Source organism: Haliotis cracherodii, unplaced genomic scaffold, assembly GCF_022045235.1.
Source record: "Haliotis cracherodii isolate W230 unplaced genomic scaffold, xgHalCrac1.p SCAF_6, whole genome shotgun sequence".
Lineage (NCBI taxonomy): Eukaryota > Metazoa > Mollusca > Gastropoda > Lepetellida > Haliotidae > Haliotis > Haliotis cracherodii.
The window spans coordinates 50,563,899-50,579,218 of record NW_027266319.1 but is presented as its reverse complement, the minus strand read 5'-3'; the positions used below and the strand labels follow the sequence as shown (position 1 = coordinate 50,579,218).

General features: G+C 37.9%; 1 protein-coding gene across 1 annotated transcript; it reads left to right on the top strand.

Moving 5' to 3' along the window:
• The first annotated feature begins 4,462 nt into the window (after positions 1 to 4,462).
• On the top strand, positions 4,463 to 5,422 carry LOC139446480 (uncharacterized). Its single transcript, XM_071227791.1, has one exon. It carries the CDS (start codon positions 4,463 to 4,465, stop codon positions 5,420 to 5,422), a length of 960 nt encoding a protein of 319 aa, XP_071083892.1.
• Positions 5,423 to 15,320: the final 9,898 nt, after the last annotated feature.

Here is a 15,320-nt window from a genome sequence, read left to right as displayed (position 1 = left end):
AATCCCAAACAATCAATCAATATTCACGGCAGAACTAATGGGCATGGCCTATGGCCTCCATAATCAAGAATACAAAAACCACAAACAAATCCTAATACTTACCCACTCCCTAAGTGGACTGCAAGCCCTCCAAAACAAAAACCGACCTAAATTGATAAACTAAATACTTAAAAGCTCCAACGACCTAACTAAGGCAGGCAAACAAATAACATTCTTATGGATCCCCGCCCACGTGGGAATTTACGGTAATTAAAACGCCGATAAAGCAGCTAAATTATCCCTCAAAATCCCAGAAATAAGCTTAAACTTACCCATGTCAAAATCAGAAATCAAAAGTGTAAACAAGCAAAAAATCACCAAACAATGACATAACCTATATCTAAACTCAAATAGCCAAATCAAAAAAGTACTCGGAACACCTCTAACCAAACCACAAATTCTCCATCCATCAAAAACAATCGACAGAGTAATCACTTAACTCCAAACCTGACACACTGACCTAAATAACCACCTAAATTATTTTCAAAAAAAACACACTACAGGTAACTGCCCACACTGCAAACAACTAGAAACCCCAGAACACGCACTCATCCACTGCAGCCACTACCTAACACACCGAACCGCATTACAAACCACCCTCAATCTAAATAAGGCTCTTACTCTAGAAGCTATACTAAACCCACAAAATAAACTAGAAATCTTCAAGGCCTTAGGCGTTTTCTCAATCAAAACAGATCTAATACATCGCATTTAAAAACCCTATAAACTACCAAATCAAAATCACATCAACAAACAAACAACCACCTGACCCGGTTCCCTTAGTTCTCCTCCCAAACCCCATCGGCATCTATTCCAAATCTCAAAATTCCAAAATTCTATATAAGCAACCCCTAAAGCCCCCTCATGGTTTGCAAACACCACTTTCGCCCCTTTCGGAAACACATTAAATGGCCTGGCCAGGCCCGTGTGCGAAATACGCATCAGTAGGAAAGCGCACGTAAAATCTCCAAAGTAAGTAAGTAAGTAAGTAAGTAAGTAAGTGAACTGAACTGTCCGAAAGTTTATATCTAATATTTTGGAATTGGATACAGTGATAAAGTCTTATATCAATATGTAGACTCAAAAATATTGATTGGTTTTATGTTTCAACGGAGATATTATATTTTCTTATGAAGTATCGCGTATAAGTGTAATTTGCATGCTTTACCTTTCATTGTACCATTCTATTCTAGTGAATGTTGTAATATCAGTCAATCGGGTGAAAAAAAAGCCCAATCCTCGCTCTATTAAGGACTATGTCAATCATTTTGCAAGTTGAGATGACCCCTTTATGAATACTTTATGACAGTTTATGGAGTGAAAATCAATGCTGATTATTCATAAACGTAATGCTGCGTACTGTAAGCCCATGGCCTCTTCAGTGCTGAATAAAGATTGAAAATACATCAGTCAATCAAAGATGAAGATAACTTTATACATCAGAGTTCTTGAGAATTAGTTCATGTTTTGTTCTTAGACTAACATTTCAACCATCGATTGTGTTCACATGTAGACTCAAACTGGTATATTTAAAAAATGTATACAGACAACAACAACTGTATTAGAAACAACAAACTCTGTAGAGACTCTTGTCTCCCATCCTTTGTTTGGTATGATTATGTCTTATAATTATTTTAGGATGGAAGGTACAGTTACCAAATAAAATATGCTGAAATATCAATTCATTATGACCATATTTCATAATCTATTTTTGAAAGTAACCCTCCTTACATTAAAGATAACTATTTAAAGAATATAGTACTTAAAGACATTGCAACAAACCGGAGAGACTTTATACTGAGGGGGGCGCGAAATATATCCGCCAGGGGGGAGATTTTATTTCAGAACAGATTCTCCCCCGGAGAATCTGTACCGGTATAAAATCTCCGGGGGGAGAGTTTATACCGGGACACCGACAATGTTCAATGAAGCTGCTTTCTCTGTGGTTTACACTTCGATGACCTCCTAACACACGCCCTGTGTCAATGTGAGTCTTTATGCATATATCGAGACATTCTGTGGTGGTACAGTTACCAAATAAAATATGCTGAAATATCAATTCATTATGACCATATTTCATAATCTATTTTTGAAAGTAACCCTCCTTACATTAAAGATAACTATTTAAAGAATATAGTACTTAAAGACATTGCAACAAACCGGAGAGACTTTATACTGAGGGGGGCGCGAAATATATCCGCCAGGGGGGAGATTTTATTTCAGAACAGATTCTCCCCCGGAGAATCTGTACCGGTATAAAATCTCCGGGGGGAGAGTTTATACCGGGACACCGACAATGTTCAATGAAGCTGCTTTCTCTGTGGTTTACACTTCGATGACCTCCTAACACACGCCCTGTGTCAATGTGAGTCTTTATGCATATATCGAGACATTCTGTGGTGTGACATCATCAACACCAACATAGATCCGACACGGACCTTGTCTGCAGTCTCCTGTCCTGTAGCCTCCTGTTTCCTTGTCCGATGAGGATTAAGAACTGTTCCAAATATCTGTGATAACCAGACTATATGATATGTGCAACTTCATAAGAGACAGTCAATCCATGTAAAATCTCTCCTCTTCCCTGTTACCTTATGAAATGTTTTGTACTCTCCTGTGGAGGAATAGGCCTCCCCTGCCCAGTGCTTGTCACGTGGCCAGACTGATGAGTATCGGGGTTTGCAATATGTGAGTGCGTGTCACCATGACGCGGACAGTTGCTCATCGTGAAACATTCATACATCGGTAATCATCCAAAGGGCTACCAAACCCACTGATACAGTTAAAGTGTACGAGTCTCCTTTCAAATCACAACTGAAATGCTGACCCAGACCAGCCAGATGAATATAGTTCAGATTAATAGTTTTATTTTGATGAAAGCCGAATATCAAAAGTGTATGCTAGAACGTTTACTCGTTCATATTAATTCAATATATACACACACGATTGTTTATTATTGATATTGTTTGTGTTCAAACTGCTTGGATGTATGATGCGTATTACTTTGTACAGTTATTTCAGAAGAAATAAGAACGGTTTAATTTTATTTTAGTATCGTATTAACAGAGCAAAGTCTCTGTGTTTAAATATAAGTTCAAGTTTGACATATTTCAGTTGCCCACACACCCTCAATGATGGCTGCGGTACCCCACCCTCCAAACAACGTGGCCAGTCGGCGAGAGGCCACGGCAGTGGGCCACCTTCCCCCAAGGCTGGCTGCAGCAAACGACCCTCAAAACAACGTGGCCAGCTGGCGAGAGGCCACAGCAGTGGCCCACCTTACCCCAAGGCTGGCTGCAGCAAACGACCCTCAAAACAACGTGGCCAGCTGGCGAGAGGCCACCACCGTTGCCGACATCCCTCCACGACGCAGTATCCAGGCGGTGGACAGTCGTCAAGCATCACAACTAGTGGCGTCATAAAGCGACGCATTGATGATCCTCTGTGAAGGACTCTTTAAGAATCCTAATAACATTCCTCCTACAACTTCCTTCCCGATAAAATATTTTACGCGTATATCTACGTATGTAACTACTGTTTCTTTATCTCTCAGAAAGACATGTGAACACAAAAGCATCAACTGTGTATATATTGTGAAGTGTTGTAAACCAAGAGCGTTGTGTTACTGTAGATGACATCACAATCCACTCTGTGAGTGTAAGAATTCAATCAAGATCGTCTATTGATTTAACACATGCAATAAAGCTTTGATCACTTTCTGTCACTGAATCGCCATTTATCATACATATATTTCCCACGAGTCGTTATACCAGATTAGAAACCTCTGAGACTGGAGCCAGCCAGGAAGGATTCTTGAACGACCTTATTAAATCTAAAGGAAGGGGACGTTTTGTACATAACACGGATTAACTCGGATTGGGTAATATGCCACAGTTCAGAAGCGATGACAACAAGAACTTAATTAATAGACATGTATGGGGTACGTGGGTATCGAACACTTTGACACTGAACCAGAGCAGTGAATGAAACATCATCCGTATCAAGTCAGATCATCATAAGTGCTTAATAGTACCCCTTTCTAAATACACTTCATACCACCCATCCTAACAACCCAATCCTTGTGGTACTCGCTCCCTCAGACTGGGGTACTGAATACTCTTACAACTAGGTATAGCAACATGTGTATAGGATCAACAGCTAATGTGTTGTGAATGGGTATAAACAGGGCACAGTATAGTAGTAATTTATCTATGCTCACAACCTCAAAAACTATTTTTTAGGACACAAGATGGCGACCCAAGCTGGACGCATGTGAGAGCGCTCTCCCAATTGTGTGGATTTTTTCGTAAATATTTGACAAAGCAACCATAAGAAGAAGCACATACGTCTTCCCCAAGAACTGAAGATAAATATAATAGATACGGGCGGTTGTACATTTGTATTTTGTGGTACAGAGGAGAAAATGCCATCTCGACATAGATATAGGAAGAAATCCGGCAAACAGGTGAGAAGCACAAGTGAGAAACGGAAGCCTTCGGGGTCACCTACAGACTCTCTGCCACCGAAAACACCGAGGCAGCTAGTACAGTCCACCATACAGATGCCTTCCGTTTTTACATTCGAAGCCAGTACACCTGAACAAACGGCTGAAAACCAGGAAACTGAACCGGTAAGTGAGAAACAACACTGTGATCAAAATCAAAATCTCTCACAGGACAGCTTTTCTATGAACGTGTCAGCTAATCAGAAGGATATATCGTATCCATCAACAATATTTAACTTTATAAATGATGCCTCCATTGACATTCTCACAACTAAACTTAGCAGAGCTCTCATGTTGCCCCAACTTCAAGACAAGTTTGCCAAGTTATTTGAAAGTGTAGCTAAAGATCTTATCGAAGGTCTAGCCAGAGATATTGTACAACCGCTAAAGCAAGAAATCATTCATCTTCGACATGAACTCGAGATGAAAACTGATGATCTTGAACAGTACAGTAGAAGAAACTCTCTACGTATTAGTGGCCTACCTGAGTCCAAGGAGGAAAACACGGAGGCACTAGTGATGGAGGTCCTCAGAGACTTACACCCTGACCTTACAGCATCGGACATCGACAGATGCCACCGAGTCGGTAAGAAAAACATGGATAGGAACAGACAGGTCATCGTAAAGTTCGTCAGCTATAGAAACAGGCACAAAGTAATCTCAAACAGAAGAATGCTGAGACAAAATAGAAGTTCAGTCTATATAAACGAGGACCTAACCAAGCATCGAAGTAAACTGTTCAAACTGACCCGAGATTTAAAAGCAAAACACCTAATCTCTTCCACGTGGACTTATGATGGCCGAGTGTATGTTGAGGAACAACCCGAGGGTGTTATGAGGGTGATTCTGTGCGAGTCTGACCTGGACAAATATCGCTAACTTTATTGAGAACTTACATTAGATAAGATTTGTACCCTGCACTGTACATCTTCAGTTACAAGTAATCCATACTGCGATGAAACAGTGATACAAAAGGATCCGCCAACGTATACTTATAGTAATGTCATCAAAACCAACTACTGTCACGTGTCCACACAACGGAAAACACTCCATGTATCTGTTGTTACTGTTACTTGAGTCATGTACTATAATTGTATATAAGTTTACCTCTGTCTCTACCTTCTGTCAGCCTTCCTATGTATTCCTACCGAAACCTTCCTGTATCCTTTTCCTATTGCTTTCTGGTGCACACAGTTTTATGATGACTAACTATCCTTGCCATAATTCTTTGTCAAGATCTGCATTGCCGGTTTTGTTAAATATGCATGATATTTTGTTCTCGCAGTTATCTTACTATTGTCAGTGTTCCCGATCACACTACCACACACCTTTGAGAAGTATGTATATATTTATCTTACCCAATGGGTAATGATGTAATTCAACACCGTGTGGTGATCGGGGTTTTCAATTGTATTTTGTGTCAAAAGAGTCTGCGTTGCACACTTAAACTCAGCCTAAGTTGTACTTCATTGACTGTATTTTTTCTGAACGAATTTTACAAATTGTGTGATATACTACATGTCGAATGCAGAGCGTGCAGCGTGTTTGTATTTCTTTGTTTCATACAAGCTCAGATCAGAAGCGCTAATGTAACAATTGTATTGTTATTGTTGCTCATGCTAGCCGGGGACGTACATCCAAATCCTGGACCACCGAACCGTGACAACGCTGACCAGTCACTGTCTATATTTCACCTAAATGCTAGAAGTATACGTAACAAACTCTCTTATTTAAGTGAATACCTTTCAGATTACAGCGTCGTTTGTTTTACCGAGACACACCTAGATGACAGTATTAAAAATGAAGACTTGAGCTGGGAAAACTTTTACGAACCGGTACGAAAAGACAGAAATATGTTCGGTGGTGGTGTTATGATATATGTAAATAAGCTGTTATCTTTTAAAAGAAGACACGAATTAGAAAACATGCAAGACGAATCGATATGGATTCAAATATGCTTACCTCAAAGCTCAATTTTATTGTGCTCTGTCTACAGACCTGAACATAATTCAGTGAACTTTTGGACTCGCTTAGATGATAGCATTGAAAATGCCCTGGATATTTCGTGCAAGATTACTATTGTTGGTGACATAAATGAAAACATGTTATTGTCTAGGAGCTTAAACGTAAATGAATTAATAAATAGGAAAAATCTACAAAATATCATAACCGAGCCTACCAGAATTACGAACCATACCAGTAGTTTATTGGATCCTATTATTATCAGTGAAGATATAAAAGTCATCGACAGTGGTGTAATTGATTTTGATAGTAAAATTAGCGACCATAGGGGAACTTACATTGAAATAGACACTGGTTTGCGAACAAAATTAGCATATAAAAGAGAAATTTCATGTTTCAAAAACGGTGACTATGATAAGCTCAATTCGCTCATTGAAAATACTTGCTGGAATGAATTATTTAGTCAAAATTCAAATGTTGATGAAGCATGTAATCTGTTCTATAAATACTTGAATAAATATGTTAAAATATGCATTCCAACCAAAGTAGTAACCATTCGTCCAAATGACAAACCTTGGTATGACTTCAGTTTAAGACGAGAATCCAGGAAAAGAGATAGATTAAAAAAGAAGGCTAGAAAAAGTAAAAAGGAAAAAGACATTCGGGCCTATAAAAATCAGAGGAACAAAGTAAATAACATGAAATGTCACGCTAAAGAACATTTTTACTCAAACCTCGATGAATTGCTATCAGAATTGCATGCAGAAAACAAACCCTCTTACTGGAAAGTTTTACGTTATGTTGTGAAGAACTCTGGCTCAGCTAACAACATAGCCGCTCTTAAAATGTATGATACGGACGAACACCCGACAATTTTTACTGATATTGAAAAGGCAGAGAAACTGAATAAATATTTTCAATCTATATCTGATGTCCACGATACAAGAACAACTATGCCCGACTTCACATTTCGTACAGAGACAGAGATAAACAACATAATCATATCTAAAAAGGAAATTGAAGACATAATACAATGTTTGCCTCTTAATAAAGCCTCCGGACCGGATAAAATTTGTCATAAATTATTAAAGAAAACTGTATATTCTATAAGCGAAGCATTGTGTTTACTGTTCAATATGTCACTACAATCAAGTATATTTCCATCAGTGTGGAAAAAAGCAAACGTTATGCCATTATTTAAGAAAGGTGATCACACTATCGTTTCTAATTATAGACCGATATCACTCATTAGTTGTTTAGGAAAATTGTTTGAGAGAGTAGTGTTCAAACATTTATATAATTATTTTCATGAGAACAAATTGTTGTATAAGTACCAATCTGGGTTTCAGGCTGGTCACTCAACTGTCCATCAACTAATAGAACTTTACCACCAAATTTGTACAGCGTTAGATAACAAAGAAAACTATTGTATTGTATTCTGTGATGTATCAAAAGCCTTTGATCGTGTATGGCACAGTGGGCTTGTGTATAAATTAGAGAGGTATGGTATAAAAGGCCAATTGTTAAAATGGATCACCAGTTACATAAGTAATCGTAGCCAAAGCGTATTTGTGAATGGGGAAATATCCAAACCAAGATACATGAAGGCTGGTGTGCCACAGGGGTCCGTGCTTGGTCCTTTACTCTTTATTGTTTATGTTAATGACATTGCTGATAAATTAGACTGTATGACAAGACTGTTTGCCGACGATACATCGATTGGCATGTCATCCAATGATAACAGTGTACTGGAACGTTCCTTAAGCACAAATTTAGCAATCTTAAGTGAATGGGCGAAACTTTGGCTCATAACTTACAATCCCGATAAGACCAAATCGGTTCTATTCTCTCGCAAAGACAACAACGGAGGTCTAAAACTATATTTCAACGGAAAAGAAATCAGCTCTGCAAACAGTCATAAGCACTTGGGTGTTATACTTGAAGCCAGTGGCAAATGGTCTTGTCATATAGATACCATAATTAAAACAACTTCCAAGATGATTTACTCAATGAGAAAACTCAAACATCTACTTCACAGAAATACTATTAACAATATATATAAAATGTTCATAAGACCACACTTTGAATATGCATGTGAGGTTTGGGATGGTTGCACCGAAGGACAAAGTGAGAAATTAGAACAATTACAATTAGAAGCTGCACGCATTGTAACTGGTCTACCTAAATATGCCCCCCGGCATTCATTATATTACGAAACCGGTTGGGAACCCTTAGTTGAGCGTAGAAAGAAACGTAAACTTTGTCTTTTCTTCAAAATTAATCATAACATGGCCCCTTCCTATCTGACAGATATTCTACCCAAAACGGTTGCAGCAAAAAACTCATACAGTCTCAGAAACTCTGAAAACATCAGTGTTCCTGTCACAAGACTAAGACATTCGTGTGAATCCTTTTACCCATCGTCTATCCGATTGTGGAACTCTATTCCGTTATCAGATCGAAATTCTACGATTTCTTGTTTTAAAAATTCGCTACAAAAGCACCACCCCACGTCACCTGCGTACTTCGCTTATGGAAAAAGAAAATATAATATCTTACACACAAAACTGAGATACATGTGCAGTCAATTGAATTATGATTTATATAGAATTGGTATAAAAGATCACCCGAACTGTACATGTTCGAATACATGTGAAAATGCATATCATTATCTCATGGAATGTCCATTCTTTAGTCATCAGCGTGAAATTATGTTAAACAGCCTTAAACATATTGTTCATAACATACCTATTGATGTACACTTACTGTTACACGGCAATGCAGATCACGTTGTTACAGAAAATGAAGCTATATTTAAGGCAGTACAACATTATATATGTACAACTAAAAGATTTGTGTAAAGAACTGTTCATTCAACAATGTCTGTCTGTCTGTCTGTCTGTCTGTCTCTCTCTCTCTCTCTCTCTCTCTCTCTCTCTCTCTCTCTCTCTCTCTCTCTCATCTATAGTGTTTTATGTTTTATGCATATATATTGAATTTGAAATTGTGAATATTTTGTAAATACCAGGGAGAGGGCATTCTAAGTTGGAAGAACTTGTCCCCCAATCCCGTTCACTCCTTGTGAATAAATATGTTTAAATCAAAAAAAAATCAACTATTTTTTAGAATTATGCCCAATCAAGTATAGTAACGAGTTATCTATTGTTAAAATATTGGTATGAAACTTTGAGTAGCCGAGGTTACCACATGTCAAAAAACCAGTGTTGACTAGATTCAACCTGATTTAACCAGTGTTAATCAAACATAACTTAGGACAGTGACAGAAATAAAACACAATCGTAGATATGTAATAGCCATGTGTATTGCTATGACACAATTATGAGATATTAACAAGTGGTTTATTTCTTGAAAAAGCTGCCATGTCTCTTTTCTAAGTTAATGCATGTACAACGACCAGAAACTTCACAACAACAAAAATGCAAAATCATCATCAAAGTTGCATCAATTGTTCAACATAATTTAAAACATTAAATTAATGATTTTATTTCTCATAGGTGTGTGTTATAGCAATACGCCTGGCTTTAGTCTTTCACCCTCTCCTGGCAGTCATTTTGTAGGTTGATGCGTTATATTTCCGGTACTGCCCTAAATTATTCTTGGTTAACACTGTTTAACACAGGTGGGATCTTGTCAACCCTGGTTGCCAGAACACACGTCCTGCGGATGCAGGTGACCATATGGAGAATGCTTTTCTCGGTTCGTGAATTGTCTACCTTTATAATGACTTCAGTCAGCACAGCACACCCAGGGGGGCCAGGCTGAGGTGACTTCTCTTTCAAGTAGAACTACCTAATTTTAGTAATTTATCTATGTGCACAACCTCAAAACTTTTTTTTTTCAAATGATGGCCAATCAAGTATAGTAACGAGTTATCTATTGTTAAGATATAAACCCTTTAGCTTTCATTTCAAAATTGATCAATTCATGCGCGCAGTGGTATTTATAGATGGGGAAAACCATGTCTGACGGTACGGAAGTGAGTGAGTGAGTGAGTGAGTTGGGTTTAACGCCGCTTTTAACAGTATTCCAGTTATATCACGGCGTGTCAGCTTAATGTGGGAGGAAAGCCCGAAGTAATACAGGTCTCAGACGTTTACCACTTTGGTGAGAACCCACGAGCACGGGTATGGTGCTGACAAACCTGGAAACATAATCGGGGCGAACCGTGATTCGAACCCACAGTCACAGGTTTCTGGCGTGCCCAAGGGACGCAACCCTGCACAGCGAGGCCTTAGACGACTGGGCCCCCCGTGCCCCCGACGGTACGGAAGGCAAACATAATGTGTTATATTTAGCTAAAGTCCGACTATATTGCACAGCTCCAGATAACTTTTTGAGCAATTGAGTTTTTACTCCATAGTTTCTATTTTAATTCGGTTATTATATTTTTCATTGGGTAACCAATATTTTTACACTCATCTATTCACCACTCCATTGTTTTTCCCCCAAAATAAGTGAACAATTTAAGATTTAAAAAATAATAATAATGTTTTAAATGTATATAACTATTCTAAATATATAGGCTTGACCCGGAAAGTAAATTCGCTCATAATTGCATTTCGGATAATAGCTCCTTTGTACGCATGCTGAAAAAGCTTCAGTGGGTATTTACGCGAGCTGTTTTTATACATTTGAGTTCTTTATTTAATGCATGAGTTTTTGTACACAAGTTAATTGAAAGTATTTGGGTTTTGAATATTTTGGGCGAGTATTTTACGCAAATGTGTGCTTATCAATAGCTCTGATATTACCAAGAACAAATGATTATTTACAGTGATTTCGGACATAGTGTCATTGTTTCAACATAATTAGTTTGCCATTTTTAGCTCAGTGTTCGAACTATCGTACTTTGATTTGTATTTAACTCATAAAATGTCATGCTTCAAGTACCTCATCATAAGTCAATTCTCCCTCAAGAGAAAAGATATATAATCATCATCATCATCTAGTCTTGGCACATAGGTATCAGAGAATAGCCTTTCTAAATCAATTTGTGTGCACTCTTCAGTTAAATACTATTTATAGTAGTCTTTTACCTCTTGAATTATTTAATGCTTTGTAATGGTCTTGGTGCTACGTGGAAAAAAACTAGCTATGGGCAAAATATGTTTGGATTGACTTTCGTCAATCGTGGCATGTTTTCGCTGTTCACTTCCTGCAAGATTGTGGTGGCATGCAAATGAAAACCCAACGTTTGTGTAGCCTTAAAAGTGTTGTTGCGCATGTACGTCATGTTGCTATGTTTCGGTGTGTCTCACGTGGTTGTGATTTTGTGATTTTCCTATCTTTTTACAAAATTCTCTGCAGTACCTAATTCTGTCCACACAAATCAATCCCAATCTATGCAGAAGTGATAAATTCATTTTTGGTATTTTTTCTTATGGATGTCAGATATTTACGATTTTACTACTTTTGCGATTTTTGTGTGTGTGCAGAGTATATGTCATGCCATATTCAACAACCTGTAAGAATATGTATTTACGGTATTATGACAAACAAAAATATATATCACATATTAAACAGATGAATAGCACTAACATGTGAATCATGTCATGTGAGGACACCCTTGGACACACAGAGCTGGTGTAATGTGTCCCTATTCTTAAATGCGTAGCGAACATTGGGGGCCAGGTTCTGCATCTAGAATGGAGCTACTTTCTCACTTCCATGACTTACATGTCTCGAGGTGAACATTGGGTGACCTCCATATGAGATTTTAACACCCCCGTTAATCTCATATAGTCGGACATTTCGTCAACAGTCGATCCCAAAGTGGATGCATTCATGAGAAGTATTTGCAAACATCGAGGGAGTGAGTGAGGGTTTACGCCGCTTTTACCAATATTCCAGCAATATCACAGAAGTGGGCTTAACACATTGTACCCATGTAGGGCAAACGATGAATTATGACAAGTGATTAATAAATATGTTGGCTAAATAATTTCATAGCTTAATATATCTGATTGAACATTGAACATAAAATAGTAGAATATACAAATTAAATTAATAATAGATAAATCAAATATACTGGTTAAATTATTATATAGTTCATTGTGACAATAAAGTTTAAAATTTAATGCATACAAATATTGATTAAATTAGTTAGGTTTTCATATATTAAGCATATAGTTAGTACATACTTTTTAATATAAAAATATAAAAAGAAATGGAAACTATACTTATGAAGTACGTTTTTTGTCCTACTTTCAACAGAATGCTCTTATTCATGATTGAATCAATAAATGAAACTAATTAGCTTATGACCTCCCCCCCCCCAGTGATTCAGTAGAGAGCCAACTTAGGTCAACCGAAGTATGACAAAAATCAGTTGATATGTGCTAACACGGGTCAAACAAAGTTAGCAACTCACGCAAGACGACTATGCTTCTCGTAAGAGGCGACTAACGGGATCGGGTGGCCAGGTTTACTGACTTGGTTGAAGCATGTTATCGATCCCAGTTGCGTGGATCGATGCTCATGATAACAATCACTGTATTGTCTGGTCTAGGCTCAAGTATTTACAGAACGCCGCCATATAGCTGGAACATTGTTGAATGCGGCGTTAAACAACAAACAAACAAACAAAATCAAACAATGTTAATTTGGGCTAGTTCCTACTCGACCTGGGTTCAAATCGAATGCGAGCGTATAAGTAAATGTAACTCCTTTGACTGTGACGTAGTTCAGCACTTGAACAGGTAATACATTTATGTGAAGAACGTTAGTTATCGTTGATGTGTGGTGATGGTTGTTGCTGTTAATTATAAGTTACTCTTTGAAATGTGAAGAATTCCATATGATGCAGTTCAGATAGATGCAAGAAACACAGGCAAACATGTGAGGTGACTGCGGCATTAGTGATATTTTACGTCCCCTTCACATATGTAAGGATAAAAAATTATGGATGAACAACTTCTTTATTACAATTAAGAGCTCTTACTTGTAATAAAGAAGTTGTTCATCCATACATTCTTATCCTTACTTAGTACGGCCTATGAAAGAAGTTATTCGTCGTCTTCATGGAGACGTGGCAATCTCAACCATCAACCGACTCAACAACCTTGAGAACAAGTACATCCACTCTTCCAACCACCTTACTACTTTCTTGATGTGATGCAGAGACAACAAACTCGTCCATAAATTCTTACCCTTACCCTGTCAAAGAAGCTTCACATATGTGTAGACAAATATAGAGGCATACAGTGAAAAATGATCTCATCAGTGGCGGGTATGGGCCACCGTAGTGGTGCAAGATAGCAACATTGATTTTGTGTACAATCCTCTCATACAGAGTGAAACATACTGAACACAAAGTATGCGTACACACTACCATGTCATATTTCTACTTCAAAAAGGTGTACTGAGTTTATACAAAATCAAGTGAAACAAAAATAATGTAATATTTTAAACATGATTGTACTTACAGTGACGATACCAGGTGTGACGTATTTAGTCATGAGTATGTATCCGTCCCAAGGGAAAAATCTGGCTTCTTAAAAATCATTAAACCAGGTCAAGGTAGCGTCGCTTGCATCCTTCAGCGAATATGTCTTTGTGATGATGTGATGTGAATGCGCTATTGCGTTCAGTGTTTGTCAGAAGCATCTGTCGCCCAACACATGCATACTTGCCTCGCAGTTCTCCAGAGCTGAATGACGTCCCACAATGCATTATAGCAATCCTGAGACGACATACTGTCATGTCATACATCTACCGAACCGTAACTAGTTACTCGCACAGGTTCATAAAGTCTCCTCGTCATTGGTTTTCTACACACAGTCCTTGTCTGATGATAACAAATTGCAACTGAAACAGTTGCAACCTGCAGCCACTGAAGAAGCAAATTGTTTGGTTACCCAGTATTACAAATACTGATCGAGTAAATGGCAGATCACCAGCCAGGCTGTGTTGAGCAATACAGAAAACGAACTACTGTGTGTGAGAAATACCCGTGCCCATTTTTGATTGGTCACTGTATACGGAAGTGTTACGTATACAGTTTGCTCAGCACCCGCATAGAGTGCCAGCCCATATCATGGATACGATATCATACATGAACACATATTTTTCAAATGGGTATTTTTAGGTCCACTCATGAATCCCATTAATATCGCTTTCACTCTGCGCTGTGTAAACACGGCTTGGTTTTTTACAGAAACTCTTTATGCGTTTACAAGGTTGGCAAAGAAACAATTTGTACAGACACTGTAGCGATGTATGAATGTTTCATAATATATATTCTCCAACCATAACTTCTTGTATGACATCTATTTAACACTAAACACCCAGCCCTCTTTTCAAGTCCAACCAAACTCTATCATACTGTGAAAAGGGAACCATTGGACTACATCATATCAAGAAATTGTTGACTTCACATGACGCTTATTCACTTAAGAGACCTCTGTACGCTGGATGTGGACTTGGCTGATTTATCAAATTCATCTTTTGACAACGGGTGTGTGAAATATCTCCATATTGATATCAATGTATTTACACGACGTTTATGATGATAATGATAAATAAAACTCCTGATACTGTGGTCAAATAATTTAAGAAAATATTCTCTCATGCTGAACTTCCAAATATGAGAAGATCGGATAAAGACTCAGAATTTTACAATAGAAACATGAAAACATATTTAGAAGTCAGGGGTATTACCTATATTACATGATATGTTTGTACAACCCACAGTAGCATCCATTGTAATATTTTGGAAGCATATTCCAACAGTATCATAAAGTGTACCCTTTCCTGACAGTCTCTGTGTTTTCATCATAGTTAGCCCATGCAAGTG